General features: G+C 41.4%; 1 protein-coding gene across 1 annotated transcript; it reads left to right on the forward strand.

Annotated features, from left to right (window-relative positions):
- Positions 1 to 7,329: 7,329 nt before the first annotated feature.
- LOC131567312 (arylacetamide deacetylase-like 4) lies at positions 7,330 to 12,755 on the forward strand. The gene is made up of 4 exons (XM_058818887.1): positions 7,330 to 7,497; positions 10,144 to 10,360; positions 11,081 to 11,144; positions 11,876 to 12,755. The coding sequence occupies exons 1-4, from the start codon at positions 7,330 to 7,332 to the stop codon at positions 12,645 to 12,647; spliced, it is 1,221 nt and encodes a 406-aa protein (XP_058674870.1). The 3' UTR covers positions 12,648 to 12,755.
- The last annotated feature ends 4,450 nt before the right edge of the window (positions 12,756 to 17,205 follow it).

A 17,205-nucleotide genomic window follows, 5' to 3' on the forward strand; every position in this document is an offset into this window, starting at 1 on the left:
TGGGCACCCTGAGCTTTCTGTGGGCCACCAGAGCCACCTGCGGGCACTATGGGCCATCTGTTGGCACCCCAGGCCACCTGCAGGCACCCTGGGCCAGCTAAGGGCCAGCAGGGTCAGCTGTGGGCACCCTGAGCTTTCAGTGCACCCTGGGCTTGCTGTGGGCCAGCAGGGCCACCTATGGGTACACTGGGATTGCTGAGGGCACCCTGGGCCAGCTGTGGGCACCCTGGGCCAGCTGTGGGCACCCCAGGCCAGCTGTGGGCACCCTGGGCTTGCTGTGGGCACCCTGGGCTTGCTGTGGCCACTCTGGGCCACCTGTGGGCACCATGGGCTTGCTGTGGGGTAGCAGGCTCAGCTGCGGGCACTGTGGGATTGCTGCGGCCAGCAGGGTCAGCTGTGGGCACCCTGGGCCAGCTGGAGGCACCCTGGGTTGCCTGTGGGACCCTAGGCATGCTGTGAGCACCCTGGCTTTGCTGCAGGCACGCTGGGCATCCTGCAGGTGCCAAAGTCAAACAGCTTTAAATACTACACCCTGGGCCAGCTGCGGGCATGGGGGGCAAACTGCTGGGCACACTGGGCTTGCTGTGGGCGTGCTGGGCTCATGCCATGCTGGGCTTGCTCCATGTTGCCCTGGGCTCTGTGCAGGAACCAAAGTGCTCTGTCACCAGGTCATGCAGCCCCTGCCTCCTCTGTCACAAAGGTGCCCAGGTCTGACCTGAGCCCAGGGAAAAGCAGGTCCAGGAAGAACCAGGGCTAAGGCTGAGTTCAAGGCAGCCGTCTCTGCCAGGGGGCTGCTTGCCCAAGATCAGCTGGTGTGTGCAGGGCAAAGCTCCTTGCAGCCCTAGATTTCCAGCTGAACCCAGCCTAGCTGATAACCATTAATATCTAGTACCACTGACCAGTGTTTTTCTGATGCCTCATGGATTTTCCATGCTGGAAGATGCTTGCATTGCTGAAAACTGGAGATTCAGCAGTGCAAAAGGCAGACTCTGAATGACAGGGAGACTCACCCTGCAAAAACAGGGTGATTTTTCCCAAGACTTTTTTGTCTGGTGATAAGGGCATAGCCAGAAGGTCTCCACAGCCCTTCAAACTCTGAAAAGAGGGAAAAGGGCAGAGTGTATTACAGCAGGGCCCTGGCTGTTTGCACTGTCAAGCATTAGACAGGTAAATTATGATTTTGGTTGTAAGATGAAGCTTTTCTGAGGAGGCTGTAACTGCACATTCATTTCAGAATTAATTAACTTGAAATGCAAAGCACTGAGAATATCAAAAGATCTCAAGGATATCAAACCTCACAGTGTTATCTTCACAGCTGGGCGGAAAGAAATTTGGGTTTTTATCTGCAGGTATCACTGGGATTCATCAAAATGAATGCAGTGCACAAGTTCACTCAGGTCTGGAGCCAGATGAACTATCCTGGGAAGCCATCTAGAGGTAAACACTGGAATTAAGGGAAAACTGCACCTCAAAACACTCTCGAACTTCTTCACATCTCTAGTTCCTAAAACACCACCTCAATGGACATTTGAATCTAAGCATCTGTGTGAGACAGAGGTGAGTTTGGACGCCAAATCCCTTAAAAAATGAACTCACTTTTCTTCTTTGGAATCAAACAGGTGTTTTAAAAGCAGGCATTCAAAGTGGCCGTGTGGGAAGAGAGTGTTCAGGGTTTTTTTGCTGGCAAAAGAAGGGCAGCCAAGTTTCTGGTGCCCCCCACATTCAACAGCTCTATCACACAGAGATTTTTTGATAAAAAATATGAAAAATACCTAAATCCTTGAATTTCACCTCTGTTAAAAGTTCCACAAAAGTTTTAAGGGGAGGAAAAAATGAAATGAAATTGAGAAGAGAAACTTGCACAATTTTTACCTTTAACTGGCAGGTTAGCTCATATGAAACAAGCCATATGACTGTCACTGCATAATCAGAGTGTCAGGAGAGGGTTTTGAGGAGAAGATGAAGCATCCTAAGTGGAAACTGTCTGCACATTCTGTCAGAACCAGTGAGTGTTCCTAACTCAGCTGCATCTGAACCAGCCAGAGAATTTCCATGGCCTGCTGGCAGCATTTAGCACCTTGGTGTGTTTTTACAGCAATACCTCCAGAAATGCAGCTCGGGGAGGCACCTGGCATTACAATTTTCCTCTCATTCCAACAGCTCTGGAGGGGAGAGAGAAATTACCCAGAGAAGCCAGTGTCTGGCTGAGACAGGAATGACTCAGTGTCTGGACTGGAAACAAATATAACAACTTTCTGCTCCGGAAATAAGGAGCAGCGTTGAAAATGAAAGGATATGAACTCTATTGAGGTATATTTGGGTTTTTTTGATTCCTGAGTTCAGTCTCTTCATGCTTAAAGCACCACAGACACATTTAAAACAGAAAACTCATCAATATTGCAGAGTTAACTTGTTTAGATTTAAAAGAAAATTCATTATTAATGTAAAACATTTGCAACTCCTTTGAAGCCAGAGGGAATGGAATAATCTTGAGAGCATTTATTTAATGTCTATTTCATATCTATTTCATGTTTATGTCATGTCTATTTCCAGCTTGAATAATAATTAAATATGTGTTTGAAGAGATTTTTTTATTCATTACAATTTTGACCTATGTACAAAGTTGCTACCAAATTTGGATTGGGAGTTAAAAAGTGGTTCTAGATATATAACATTTTCCTTACCTGTGCTTCAAATTTCATTGAAGTATTTTCCTTCCTTAGTTTTATCTTGAAGCAGTGAAAATTAGCAGATGCTACATTGTACAAACCTACAAAAACAAGAAGCAAAAGCAGATTTATAGTAAAACTGAAGTTTGTGCATCGTGCATGTAGTAAATAAAAACGATATGCAAGTTATTTTAAAATTTATGTAATTCAACCAAAAAGTCAAATAGCTTTAAAAACTATACATACTATAGAACTTCAGAGGTATTGTCTCTTTTAATTGCAGTTTTATTCTGAAAAGGGGAAAAAAAAGGAATATTCCAAAATTTCACCTGATTTTTGTACAGCAACCACTGCACTCTTTCTTGGCAAGAGGTCTTTTTCCAAACTGTCACCTTTACAAAACCAACATGAACTTTTATTCACAAAGTCCATCTCTGTTAGTGAGACTCTCTAAAACACACTTTCATATAGGGCTGATTGTCCAAGATGTTTTCAATAGTGCTGGTACAAACAGACACTCAGCACACACCTTGGTGAGGGTAACAAAGATCTGTCCCATCACAGCCATTCTCTCTAATTATCAGCCCCAAGTTGTCCCAAAGTGAATCCCATCTGTGTTTTCACTCAGAAGTCCTAAACCAGTGCCCTGAAATGTTCCATAAGTTATTTCTGTGCAATTGCATCATCTTCAGAATTCATTTTGCATTTCCAGCAGTTGTTTCCTACACAGATACTCACAACAAAGCATAAACTGAAAAAACAACCAACACAACAACCTTTTTAAAGCCATTTTCATGGCACTTTTAACTGTGTTTATTCCAGTTTACAAGAGCAAGAAGGTGGTCAGGCTCACAGTGGGATTCTTTGGGTGGTCCTGTGCAGGGCCAGGAGTTGAACTTTGATGATCCTTATGGATGTGTTCCAGCTTGAGATACTCTGTGATCCTATGTGATGTATTTCAGTGGTAACTCAAGCCAGTTTTGGCTTCCATTTGTTGGCTTAGATTTCTGGGTTTGTTCTAGTGTAGCTTTTGAACTGTACTTAGTGTAGATTTATTGAGATATTCTCAATAAGAGTCACAGAAACCAATTTTTTCTGACTTGTGGTGGCTTGAAGGAAAAACCAGCAGTGAAAAGCACATTTACCTCCAAAACAAGTAGATACACTCTCTATCACATCACAAAGCTCCATTTTTGCAGAATGATTTTCCCTGATCTGTGAAGAGGCTCAGGCAGTGTCTGAAAGTCACAGTTCATGTTACACCTGTATTTATGGGCACAACTGTGTTCATAGAGCCTTTGCAGCCTTGGAAGGCTGTTTGTACAAATGAGGTTGATAAATGGCAAGAACTTTAGAAAGGAAAATGAACTGGAAATTAAAACTATGCTTGAGGCACATCTGAAAGCCAATTGGGGTAAAAATTCTGTGTTTTCAACTTAAAAAGCCCCACTCAGATATATGCAGTACAAACCTGAGAGCACAGAGCAGCAGTTCCACACTGCAGTGTCAAGTAATTCCATTTTTTTTTTACATCAGTGCAGGGTTCTTAATCATACATAATCTATCATGATCACAGAATAAACCTTAAACCTCCTTTAAAAAAGGAAAACCTTTTGCCAAGCTGATCTGGTTTTTGTTAGATGAAGTACTGCTGTCAGATTTGGATAAATCAAGAGCTAAATTTTTGTGCTTCTTGGTTTCATTCTTCCCTCGTGTTCACATTTTCCATTTGAAATGTGTCCCAGTGGTTCTGTGATTTCACACTGTCCTTCTATATGCTATTAAGAGTCTGATACTGTTGCCTTCTGAGTTCTGCCATGGACTGAGCTCAGAGAAACTGGGTTTCTGGTTAACATCCAGCCTGACAGCAAAGACTGAATCAGGCCTTTTGCAAAAAGCTGCATTTTGATGTCTTAGGGCTTTCCCAGGGTCTTACAACAAAGCAGTGTCATGAGTAAAGATATAAAAATGTCTCATGAGTAAGTCTAAATTCTAGGTAGCATCTCTTTCTAGATTCAAGTGTAAAAATAATTGTCTTTATAAGCAGAAGTTTACACAGTGCTCTAGGGGCTCTCTAGAATTCAAAGGGATGCAGTCTCACCTATGTGGGGCTTGTTCCACCTGCTGAGTTGTTTTCATACATGTTAGAATTTGTCATTTGTTGTAACTTTGCTTGGTTTTCCTCACCTATCTGTGATGAGAAGCCAGATCTCTCAACATCTTAGGCTGCTTCAAGAGAGAACAATGCAAAAATACCTCATGTAAACAGGAATTTCCTTTCCTTGTTTGGAAAGGAAAGATCATGTTTGTTAACCTGACTGACTCATCTTACCTTCTCTTTGGTGCCTTTACTGACTTTTAGGCCAGTGAATATTTACCCATTCCTTCTGACTAACTCCTCAGTCCTGACAAAACTTCTAAGACATAAAAAGAACTGGAGAAACAGAAGAATTATGTCTTTAAGGCTCTTAAAATTAGAGAAAAGTCCTGAAATCCTACTAAACCAACATGACGTCAATTTTGACACAAACTGAACAGCAAGCTAATGCCTGTAACAAGTTTGCACTGGAAACTTGTGAACTAGCTTAAAAAGGAAATCTCAGGATAAAATATTCCCTGAATTCCTTCTAACAATGTCTTTTTAAAAGAATTCCTTACATGCAGCTGTAACTTATTTTCAGAGGGAGAGGTTCACTAATACATACTGAGGTGAAACAATTCAGGGCCTTTGACTGTCTGAAATTTCTTCAAACTTGACAGTTTTACAAAGGATATCAAAAAGAAGAGGAATGTTAGGAAGAGAATGGTGCTGTCAAAGGCAAACAGTTTTGACTGGGAGGCTAGGATAGGTCAGGTGTATGAAGTGATGTGGGGAAATAAGATCACACTAAAATCAATAAAGCCCAACCTAGATATTATCTCACAGAATATAAAAGTAGCCTTAATTTTGCTTTAATTTATGTTGTTTTGTTTTTTAAAAATTACTCAAGTTAGTGTACCCCCACAGGTCTGGACGGAGTAGACTTGGGAGAGGCTCAGCAATGGAAGAAGTCATTTATTCCCCAGCTCAGTCAGTTCATTTGCATCAGAAGTGGAAAGATGACTGTCATGACAAGGTGCAGGTCTGCCAAGTTAAGCTGAATTCTGTGTGATTACTTAAATGGATTTAATGATTTTCTTATCCTTAACTCTATCTATCTATCTATCTATCTATCTATCTATCTATCTATCTATCTATCTATCTTTCTTAATTTTAAACCACTTAATTCAATCATCTGTACTTGCTGAACTCCACTGAAGTTAAGGACTAGACCTTTTATCTTAAGAATCCTGTCTGGTCACTCATCATCCTGTATTTTATCTCTTATGACTCACTTGTTTACTCATTCCACACAGCTAAATATTTTTTTAACCCACTGACTAGTTCACATTGAAGTTTCTTGCTCTTTGCTGTAACACATATTTTGTATAAATGGGATTTTTCTAAATAGATATATTTTGCCAGTTTTTTTAAAGTGTGCAAGAAAACATAGAAAGGACTCACCTTTTTCAGTGAAGATGTCTCTGAGGGAATACACCACAGGTTGGTTAGCCAAATGCAGAATCCTGTGGCTCATAAAAAGGAGTACTTCTCTCTATGGCCATGATTACAAGCTTTTGTAAGGGTTTTTAAATGAAGTATTGGGGAGATTAGTGGGGATAAAGAAATATTTCAGTGTTCAGAGGATAAGCACAGGTTGTGTTGCTTATGTCACGCTGAGCTAATGCTTGTTTGCTTTTTAATGTTACCCAAACAAGTTTTGTCCAGACACATGGTAGACAGAAATACACAAGGTTACACTTGATGACTCATTCCTGCACTGCCATCACCTCCTTTGGTTGGATACCATATGCTCTGATCACACCTGAATTACAACCAGGGATAACAGAGTCATCTTGGAAAACACAGCAAAATATGGAGTTGTAAAGAGATCAAAACCTTTCCTTTAGAAAGAATCAGCACAGAGGCTTAGGGCCAAAATTCTCCAAGTCAAGGAGAAGTTTCCCTGTGCTAGCACAGCACCACTGGTGAGCCCAGAGCCCCTTGCTGCACACTCAGGCTGGCAAATAACTGAGAGATCCATGTGGATCTCCAAAAGCAAAATTCCTTGAGACTGAGTTCAGAATGCCTGTTCTGACTGTTCTGGCCAGCTGTCTGCCTCAGCAAGTGAGCAGGGGAAAAGAGCAGCACTAAGCAAAAAGCCTTGGGATCATCCTTCAGACCTATTCCAAGAGCAGAACCTCTGCAATTCCTGACCATGGAGACTGGAGCATGGCCACTCTTCCATAGGCTGTGAGACACTCACTGGTACACTTGAAAAACATCCCAGAGAGCTTTTCAGGCCCATAAAGAAGATAAAAAATAAACCCATTTATACAAAAGAAAGGTGCTTCCTGGAAGTGACTGTGCTTTGTATGAGCTTGAATCATGCCAAGTGCACTTGTCACAGCCGGATGTTTGCAGGCTTCCATTATCTGCCAGCCCTGCCTAAAGGAGCAGGGCAGGGGGAATTCTGTATGCAAATGACATGCAAATGACCTCTCTGTGGAATCAGTCTGGAGGATATAAATACTGACACAATCATTTCAACCAGTGTCTAATTATTCCCATCAAAGAACAATGGAATCCTATTATATTCTGGTTTTATTAGCAGGAATTTTAGTTGCTTTTGTATTGCTGGTTTTAATTGCAACTGATCATTTCTTCAAGGAGCAGATTCCTTCTGATGTAGACCAGCCAGCAAAGCTCCGCCTCTATCACTGTTTGTACACTCTGATGGAAATTCTGGTGAGTCTATCATGCTCTGGGATACTGGGATTTTCAGAAAAGAGCTGAGTATGAATCTAAATACTGCAACTACATGTCATGGGAAGCACACAGTAACACAGATTTAAAGGCCAAAGGTTGATTTGGTTTCTGTTACCATGTATAAAGCAGCCAGGGTGAGGTGAGGTCTTTCAATACTGATATATCCATTCTTATGCTGCAATTGTGTATTTCCATAATGAAATGACTGGTCCTGTGGATGACAGGAGGGCTGTTCATAACTTACATGAATAATAAGAACCCAAATTGCTATGTCTAAGTGCACTCTGATATCTGTAAGGCAATTTCCTACATTCTGAGCTATTTGCAGTAATTTTCTCACCCTTGTTTCTGTTCTTATTCTTCAGTGACTGAATTACGGAATTATAGTTAAATACCATATAATCAGGTAGGTTGGAAGACACCTCCAGAAGTCATCTAATTGAACCTCCTGCCAAAGCAGGTTTAGGCCTGTTATCACTTATTATCTAAGTACCTGTAAGCCAGACTCACTGTGCTGTGGGCTTTGCCATCACAGAAAGAAACAGCTTTCACCCAAAAAGCTTTCAAAGTAGGCAACAGCAATATGTAGGAGCAGCCTAAGCCCTGTCATGTCTGGCACGTAACATGTCAAAAGAAAGCCTGCAGGAAAATCAGAGTGGTTTCTTTGATGTTTGTATGAAGCTCACCTCAATTCTCTAATCCCCAGTTATACAGAAAGAACACAGGAACTTGGCCCCACATCCTGAGAGGTGATTTTACAGAAAGAACACAGGAACTTGGCCCCACATCCTGAGAGGTGATTTTACAGAAAGAACACAGGAACTTGGCCCCACATCCTGAGAGGTGGTTTGGGCCATTACAATCTATTAAAGACTCAAGGGGGTTGCTTGAACTTACACAGCAGCATTCACCAAATCCAGTGGTTGTCCCTGATTCTCCTGTGGTACTTTTCTGTCTTGTCTGCCATGAAAGAAGAGGCTGCTGTCCTCTCATCCTGCTCTTTGTGTTGTGTTATATATAAACTTAATATAATACTATGACAGTAATACTATAATAGGACAATGTTATTAAATTCTCTAATTAGTGAGTGAACAGATTCTTTCAGGTGATACTTGTAACCCATTTATACAGCTTTTAAGTGTCTGTTATGGAATAAGTGCATATGCTCTCTTCATGGATAACACATTCCCTAAATTTCAGCATCCTTTTTCTGAATAGGTTTTAAGATGCATTTCACCATCTGCTATGCACTGAATCAATCCACTCACCTATTTTTCTTTCAAAAGCCTTTAGGCATCTGCTGGTACTTTGGGTGCATTCCCGGTTTATGTTTTTGCTCAGAGGAGCAGCCCACACAGTGAGGACTTCACAGATTTCTGTTTAAGTGCATAATGCTTTGTGTATGACAGGGGTGCAATTAACTTATCCTGCTCATCCTAATGAATGCTGTCCTTCCTGTGCCATAGAGCTGTGCCACTGCTGTGCCTGTGCTGTATGCTCCTGTAAAATCCTCTTTTTCCACAATACAAGACAGGCTTCTCCTCTCTTCTTCCACCCTACTTGTAATTTCTCAGAAAAGCAGCAGATAAGTGTGTACCCTCAACCAGAAGGTACATAAATGATGCTCCTGCTGCCCCTGTCCACATCCCCTGCCATGAAGAGATCAATGACCTTGTAAAGTGGAAGAGATGAGAGGAAGCCTCCTGGCTTTTGTTTTAAACTCCTCAGACAGATCTATGTTCAGACTAACTGTGCATATTGCACTGGAATTTGAAGCTTTGATGATAATTACTGTGGGTTGAAAAGCACACTTCAGAGTGACTGACAGAACTTATCCTGCTCATCCTGATCAGTGCTGCTCTTCCTGTGCCATAGAGCTGTGCCACTGCTGTGCCTGTGCTGTATGCTCCTGTAAAATCCTCTTTTTCAACAACACAAGACAGGCCGTTCCTCTCTTCTTCCACCCTACTTGCAAAGAAAGCTGCAGCACCAGATAAGTGTGTACCCTCAACTAGAAGTTACATAAAAGATGCTCCTGCTGCATCTGTCCACATCCTCTGCCATGAAGAGATCAATGACCATGTAAAGTGGAAGAGATGAGAGGAAACCTCCTGGCCTTTTTTTTAAACTCACCTAACCTTAAATATTTTAACTGAGGCATCTGGAGTACAGTTTATCATGGAGATGAACAGACACTTTCAGAGCATTATTTAACACACCCAAAATTGGAACCATCCCCAAAAAATACCTCTTTCTATCCACTCATTAGGAAAGGAGCCTCAGGCCTCCCAGCTTCCACACCTGAGCAAATGCCTGTTCTTACTTGTGGTAAATCCAGATCCCAGGAACTAGAAGGTATTTATATGATACATTTAATGGAACAAGTATTACAACATTCTTCCCACAATAACAAAGATGTAAATTTTCATCTTCGTAACCAAAATCCCAAAGACAGTTATTTGTGGGAATCCTAAAACCTAGCAAATAACCAACCCAATTATGCTAAAGACAGTGTAGGAAAAAGTAGCTTGTGGCCTTTACAAAGTGGAAAGACTTGTATTCCCTTTAGTAAGGGAATACATTTTTCATGTTTTATCTATCATTTTTCCTGTTTTATCTATCTAGGCAAAGAATTTAAACCACTTGGGTATCATCAAGGAGCACACACTTATCAGGCTGATCACAGGGGGACTCCCAGCATGGCAGGATTCCCAGCTCTTCATTAAAGATCTGCATTTTGATGGGGTACCCATGAGGATTTACCTCCCAAGAGAACCATCTGCCAGCAAACGGAGAGGAGTTATCTTCATCCATGGAGGATGTGGCATTTTTGGAAGCATCAGTAAGGAACTGAAAGAGAAATTTGACTATTTAGCTTTTTAACTGCCTGTTTTTAAAAACTCCTGACCCTCAGAAGTGATTGAAGCTTAGTTTGAGAGACTGGAGATAGAAAGCACTTAGTGCTTATTTTTAATTTTTTAAACTCTCTAATCTGCACGTATGTAATATTAAATTATTTTTTAATGGGATACAGCACTCTTTATCATAGAACCATTGAGATCATAAAATGGTTTGGGTGGAACTGACCTTAAATACAATCTTCTTCCACCTCCTGCCATGGGCAGGGACATCTTTCTCTATCCCAGGTTGCTCCAAGCCCTGTCCAACCCAGCCTTGGACACTTTCAGGGGTGCGACAGCCACAGCTTCTCCAGGCAACCTGTGCCAGGGCCTCACCACCCTCATAATAAAAATGTGTTCCTTACATGGAAACAAATTCTATCCTCTCTCACTTTAAAACCACTGCCCATTTTCTAATAGTAAAAATCATAATAATTCCTTATTTTCCACACAAGTCAATGATCTGTCTAAATGTATGAATTCTACAGCAAGTCCTGATGACCAAAAGTCTAGATTATTTTTATCCCAAAGAAAATCTGGGTACTCACTAAATAGGCAAGGGGCTGACAAGATATTGTAGTAATATGTCATAAAAATATAAGGGACAATATTGACTGAAGTTTTCTAAGATGTTAATTACATCAACAACATTTGTGCTTCAGGGAGTTATGAAAGAATTTGCCGGTACATAGCCAGAAAATCTGATTCAGTGGTTGTGTCTCTTGGGTAAGTGAAATTCAACCAGTGCTAATCCCTGAATTAGAGAACTCTGCTGCTTTCCCCCTGCCTCTCACACACTCCTGAACTTACGTTTCTTTGAATATAAGATAAGAAACTGAGCTCTAGTGCTATCTTCCCCACACTGCTGTTATGTGGGAGCAAGCACGTGGCATGGAATGGCAATGGAAATACCTGAGCAAGGATTAGAGTTACAGGTTTGGTCATTGTACATGACCATCACCACAGAAATCATTACCTTTGTTTGATAATAAGAAATTATAACCCAAATATCAGATTTTAGTATTTTAATATATATTTAATATATTAAAATATAGCAGATATTTTAATATTTAATATTTGTATTTAAAATCACCTGGGATTTTATAGAGTAAATAATGAGTCTAAAATTTAGTATTTTTTAAAACCAGCATGGACCACTGTTTCCTACAAAGATGTTTTGATTATGGAAAATACATGATGGTATAAAGAAACCTTAATTTCCAACAAATTTTTCCATGAAAAACTTTACTATTAAGGGATTTTATTAAGTTGGGATGAATTGGTTTTGAGAAGGAAAGGAAGGAAAAGTTGTTCTGGTTTGCTTCAGCGTGTAAAAACTTTAACCTAGATATAATTAATGCTGTACTTAATATTGGTTTGGGGGAGTTCTTACATGGGATGTGTTTCAGATGAGACACTTAGAATGTGTAACACCAGCTGCTTTTTCTACCCCTCAGGTATCATTTAGCCCCCGAGTACAGGTATCCAGCCCAGACTCTGGAATGCCTCAGTGCCACCGTGCACTTCCTGAAGACTGCAGACACCTACGGGGTGGACCCCGCTCGGATTATTGTTTGTGGGGACAGTGTAGGGGGCACATTTGCTACCAGTGTTTGCCAAGAGCTTGTGCACAGGACAGATATCCCCAAGATTCGTGCCCAGGTGCTGATCTATCCATTTCTCCAAGCCCTGAACTTCAATCTGCCATCTGATCAGAAAAATGCTGCCGTTCCCTTCCTGTTCCGGGAGCGCGCAGTCCATTTTATTCTCAAATACCTGAATAAGGATTGCTCCCTGAAGGAACCAATTCTGGCTGGTTCTCATGTTCCTGGGAGTATAAATTTGAAATATAGCAAATGGATAAGTCCAGATCTTATTCCAGATGAGTTTAAACTGGGCTATAAACCACCACTGCCCACTGTGTTTTTGCCTCAAGTCCATGAAGAGGTGCAAGAGCTGTTTGAACCCCGGGTGTCCCCTCTGCTGGCAGAGGATGCTGTTGTTTGTGGTCTCCCTGACACCTGTATTGTCACCTGTGAGCATGATGTGCTCAGGGATGATGGGCTGTTGTACAAGAAACGCTTAGAGGACAACAATGTACACGTGACCTGGCACCACGTGGAAAATGGCTTTCATGCTGCAGTGGGATTTTTTGGATATGGTATTTTCTCTTTCCCATCATCAAATACTATAATTAATCATGCTGTAGACTTTATCAAAGGCTATTAAATAATTTTCTGGCATACAGTGCACTGGTATTTAGGAAGAGTGTGATTCAATTAAATTATTCAGTTAAATTATTCAATTAAATTATTCAATTAAGTATTTACTACCTATTTGCCCATTAGAATCAAGGCAAGAACTGATGACATTAGCATGGTCTGCTGAATTCTGATTTTTACTTGCTATTACTTAAGAACATGATGTTTAGAGGTTTTTTTGTAAGCTTGCTTTGATGCTCTCTTCTTGCATTGTAAGAATTTGTGTTCTCTTCATATGTCAAAGAATAAAAACTCACAACAAAAAACACTCTAAATGTGTAAGTTAAAAACCCATACAGTGTGTGAATAATTAGCTATGTGCACATGCATGCACACCCAAAATCAGTGTGGCAATACCTCTGGAGAGTGGAGATGTCTTCCCTACTTTAGGAATGAGTAGTAACCACCATCAGAGTGTCTGTACAGACAAACAATAGATTTGCATTTATGTTTAAAATCTGAAGGAAGGAATTGGGTGTACTTACAAACCTGATTTTAAAGGGAAAAGGGGACAGGCAGGTTGGTACAGTCCATATGGTGCATGAGATGGGTACCAGGAGGTACCTGAGACTGCAGCAGAGATGAAGTGAGGGAGAACTGCTCAAAAATAACTGAATGTGCTCTAAATTATATTCTATAAAGTTCCTTTCAGAGCAGCTGATTGTATTCAGCTTACCTGGCTTTTGGGGAGAAAGGATGTAATCAGCATGGAACCTGCCAAATAATTTCTGTGGATATCCAAAGGCAAAGAAAAACCTGAGGTCAATTGTTATCTTGCTGTAATTGTTGCATTGCTTATTAGGAGAGATCCACGCTTGCTAAACACAGATGCCAAAAATAATTGCCAATGCATAGCAAAATAGCTGGGCATACAATGCCTAGGAATTGTAAAATGTTGAATTGTTGTGCAACCACCTTGCCTTTATAAATCCATGCACACATGACTGTGGAAAGAGGTTAGTACATGTCTACTCCCTGCCAGGCAAACTGTGAGTAGGAAGAAGACTGTGGGCTTAATGTTCCATGTTGTCACCATGTTAAAGAATGCTGGTGACAGGTGAGCTGATTCACATCTCTGCAGCAACAAGTCACTACTCGAAGGTTCTCATTCTCCAGTCCCTCTCAGCAAAATGAATTTATATTTCTTCATGCTCTGTTGACACAACAGAGAGTTTATTTCTTTCATTTTTCCCGTTCCAGGCAATTTGCTCTTCAAGCAAAGAAATGCTTCCAAGGGTAAATAATGTGATAGTTCCAAATGTTCCACTCTTTCAGGATTTCAGGATCTGCTTTGGTTATGAAGACAAAGGTTGGGTCACCAGCTCACACATTAGTAGCTGAAGCTGGCCTAACAGATTGTATCTGCTGTAAAAGTGTTGCAAGAAGTTTAATGATATTGGCGAAGTTAGAGAAGGTTGGCAAGTGCCAGAACTAAGGAGGTCTGTACAGTTCCACCTTGTATTTTGTAAGTTATGAGATGGTCACAGATGATCTCATGCTATTTTACACACAGTTCAGGGCAGCATTACACTCCTTGCCAGTTCAGCTACTCAGTACTTTTCTCTCCTTTATCAGTCTCTGGAATTACGCCTCATTTATAGGTCAGTGTCCAAACTTGACACTGATCTACTCCTGAGATTCTTCCATGGTCCTTTATCCATTGGTCTTCAATTTACTACAAATAATAACAAATATAGCTTTGTAATATGTCAGCAGCATTATTAGTTCTCTTGATCATGCACTTCTCTTTAATGATGGGCTATAACCATTGAGTGCAGATGGGTACAGCAGATGCTGAAATAATGTATTCTTTCTTTCATCATGACTCCCAGATTTTCTAAACCTTAAGAAATCACATGATCTAACTGTCTCCATGGAACTTCCTGTACTTTATTTTAATTAGTTTAATTAATTACAGATCAGCTATGTGTCTTGTATTGCTAAGATAGAATGTTTGAAGACATAGTCCCCTGTCTTGGTTTGGAAAGACAGGTGTCTGCTAAGGAAGGCAGGAGCATCCCCTGAAATGGAAAATGTAAACCCCCTCTGAATTGCTATGAATTTTAAATTAAGAGGCTCTCAGGCAAAAATATGGGAGCAGGAATAACAGGTCTCTAATACGGAAGAAAATAAAAGGATAAAATGAACAATGCAGTAAACTAAACCAACACTGATAGAGTCAGAACCCAGCCTGACACCCTGTGGGTCAGGCTGTTGGCAGCAGTCCCATTGGAATTGTGGCTCAGCCCTCCTGCAGTGTCAGGGCTGGCTCTGCTGGAGCAGGGATCCTGCAGAAAGGTGCAGTCTCTTCCTCTGAAGATCCAGGGGCAGAGGCAGCTGCTGTTCCTCTGGGAAATCCAGTGGAGAAGCTGTGCTGGTGTTCCAGAATCTCCAGATTATATCCAGGAAGGAATGCTTGGCTCCTCCCTCTGGGCTCACATCTCCCAGTGGGATGCTGCAGTTCTTATCAGCCATGCAGGGACATTCAATGGCTGTTATCAGCAGATGTCTTATCAGTCATGCAGTGACATTCAATAGCTGTTATCAGCAGATGTCTGCCTGGAGGGAGGAGTGATTGTGGAAGAGATAAGGAAAACTGCCCACTGAACAGAAGACAACTGCCATACAGATGGCAAATTGAATACAATTTGCTTGTCAATCCAGGAGTTTTGGACACCAAAGTCATTCCTCAAAGAATTATGCAGCCAGAGACTGAGGACTGGCAAGCCCAGCTCCCTTTCAGGCTTCCAGCACCAGAGGGTTCTCATGCTCTGCAGAACCCAAAAGGAGCTTCTTGGGTCACAGAGCACTTTCTCTGGAATGTTTCCCAGTATCCCAGTGCAGACTTCCATTTACAGTGAGTTCCGTTGCCAGCTAATTAAGCACCATGATCCAGAGGCAGGGAATATTTTACATCTGCTACACCTGGCTCAGTGTTTCTCCTTGCATGTGCAGCCATATCACAGAAAAAGAACAGGGAATGATGAGATTTCAGGCCTGGACATTAGGCTTTTCACTGGAAATTAATAAGAAAGGGAGTCCCTGGTAGGAGAAAATAGAGCTTGGCCTGGTCTATCCCCTGCTTTATCTCACAGGAGCAGAGACAATGTCAAAAAATTATCAGAAGCTAGAGAGAGCATTTATTTGAAAGATTATGTAGGGAATGGTTTCCTCAAGCTTGTGAATTGCTGAGACTAAGGTTACACAGCATTAAGTACTACTCTGTACCAGGAATGCCCAAAGGGAAAAAGCACATTATTATTTCAAAAACCAGCTAGTTTGTTTCTTTGACAGCTTCCAGCACATCAGGTCTTTGTGTGGAGCCCCTGTGGGTGCTGTGAAGTCCAGACCTTGTTAAGGTGCCCTAATGATTCCAAGATCTACCAGCTGTGGGTGAATTGGCACCAAAAAAATTTAGAACACAGAAGAACCATGGGTGGCAAGAACTGCAGTACAAAGGATCTGTCACAGGTGTCAAGCGCATTCTTAGATCCCCAGAAGGGCCAAATCTGGTGGTATACTCAGACCACACCTCACCCACTGGGACAGCAGAGTTTAGCATAGGCCAATTAATGCCTAGCACTATCAAACGTTGAAGAAGGGAGCTGCAGTTGTGTTTTGCGCAACAACATTTCCCAATGCTCTTGCCTGAGTTGCAAGAAAGCTGAACGCTTTGTGCATTGCCATTTCCCAAGAGTGTCCCACTTGCCAGGCAATGTGCCTTTTACCTAAATCCCTTATCAACATGGACATCAAATGCCATTACCCAGAAGGATAAAAAAAAGGGATGTGATTTTACACTTACCATATGAATAACCTTCTGGCAAGGGAGGGAAAGGCACAGGGACATTGGGAAATGAAAATCCACAAAGATTTGTTGGATAAAATGAAGAAACAGTTTGGAAGAAACACAGAGAGCAGAACATGGAATCAGCTGCTTCTCAGAAAGTGTAACACCAGACTCAAAAATGAACTCCAACCTGCTTATTCTAAACAGTTTCTGAAGTCAGGGATCAAGTCTGAGCCATTTCCTTTGCAGGTCATGGACTATGTATGATAAAGCCCTGGGGTTCTCTGTCTTTAGTTTCATTTTAGTCTACAATTCAAGGTCAGCTCATCCCTTATATTATTTTATTAGTATTTAAGAAAAAAAAATTACAGACTTATTTTACCCACACTGTGATTTTTCAGAATGAGAATGTGCTGCCTTCACAGGCTAAGCAGGCTGCTAAAAACACTGTTCCCAAAGGTGACATCACATGAGCTGTCCTTTACAGATATTTTTTGCTTCAAGTTAAATCTTTTCACTAATTATTTGTGTATGGGAAAATATGTTAGCTCCAGAGGAAGATCCTAGAGCTCACCACAGAAAAGAATGAGCTGCTGATGTCTAGTCAGTGCTACTAGCCCTGACACCATGAAGTTCAAGTCTAGTTTTCAGCTGTTGGAATCATATTCCTACCTGGAATGACATCTGTGCATAGTATCTTCCTGGAAGACAGAGACTGCAGCACTGCCAAGAGGCA

This window comes from Ammospiza caudacuta, chromosome 22 (assembly GCF_027887145.1).
Source record: "Ammospiza caudacuta isolate bAmmCau1 chromosome 22, bAmmCau1.pri, whole genome shotgun sequence".
Classification (NCBI taxonomy): domain Eukaryota; kingdom Metazoa; phylum Chordata; class Aves; order Passeriformes; family Passerellidae; genus Ammospiza; species Ammospiza caudacuta.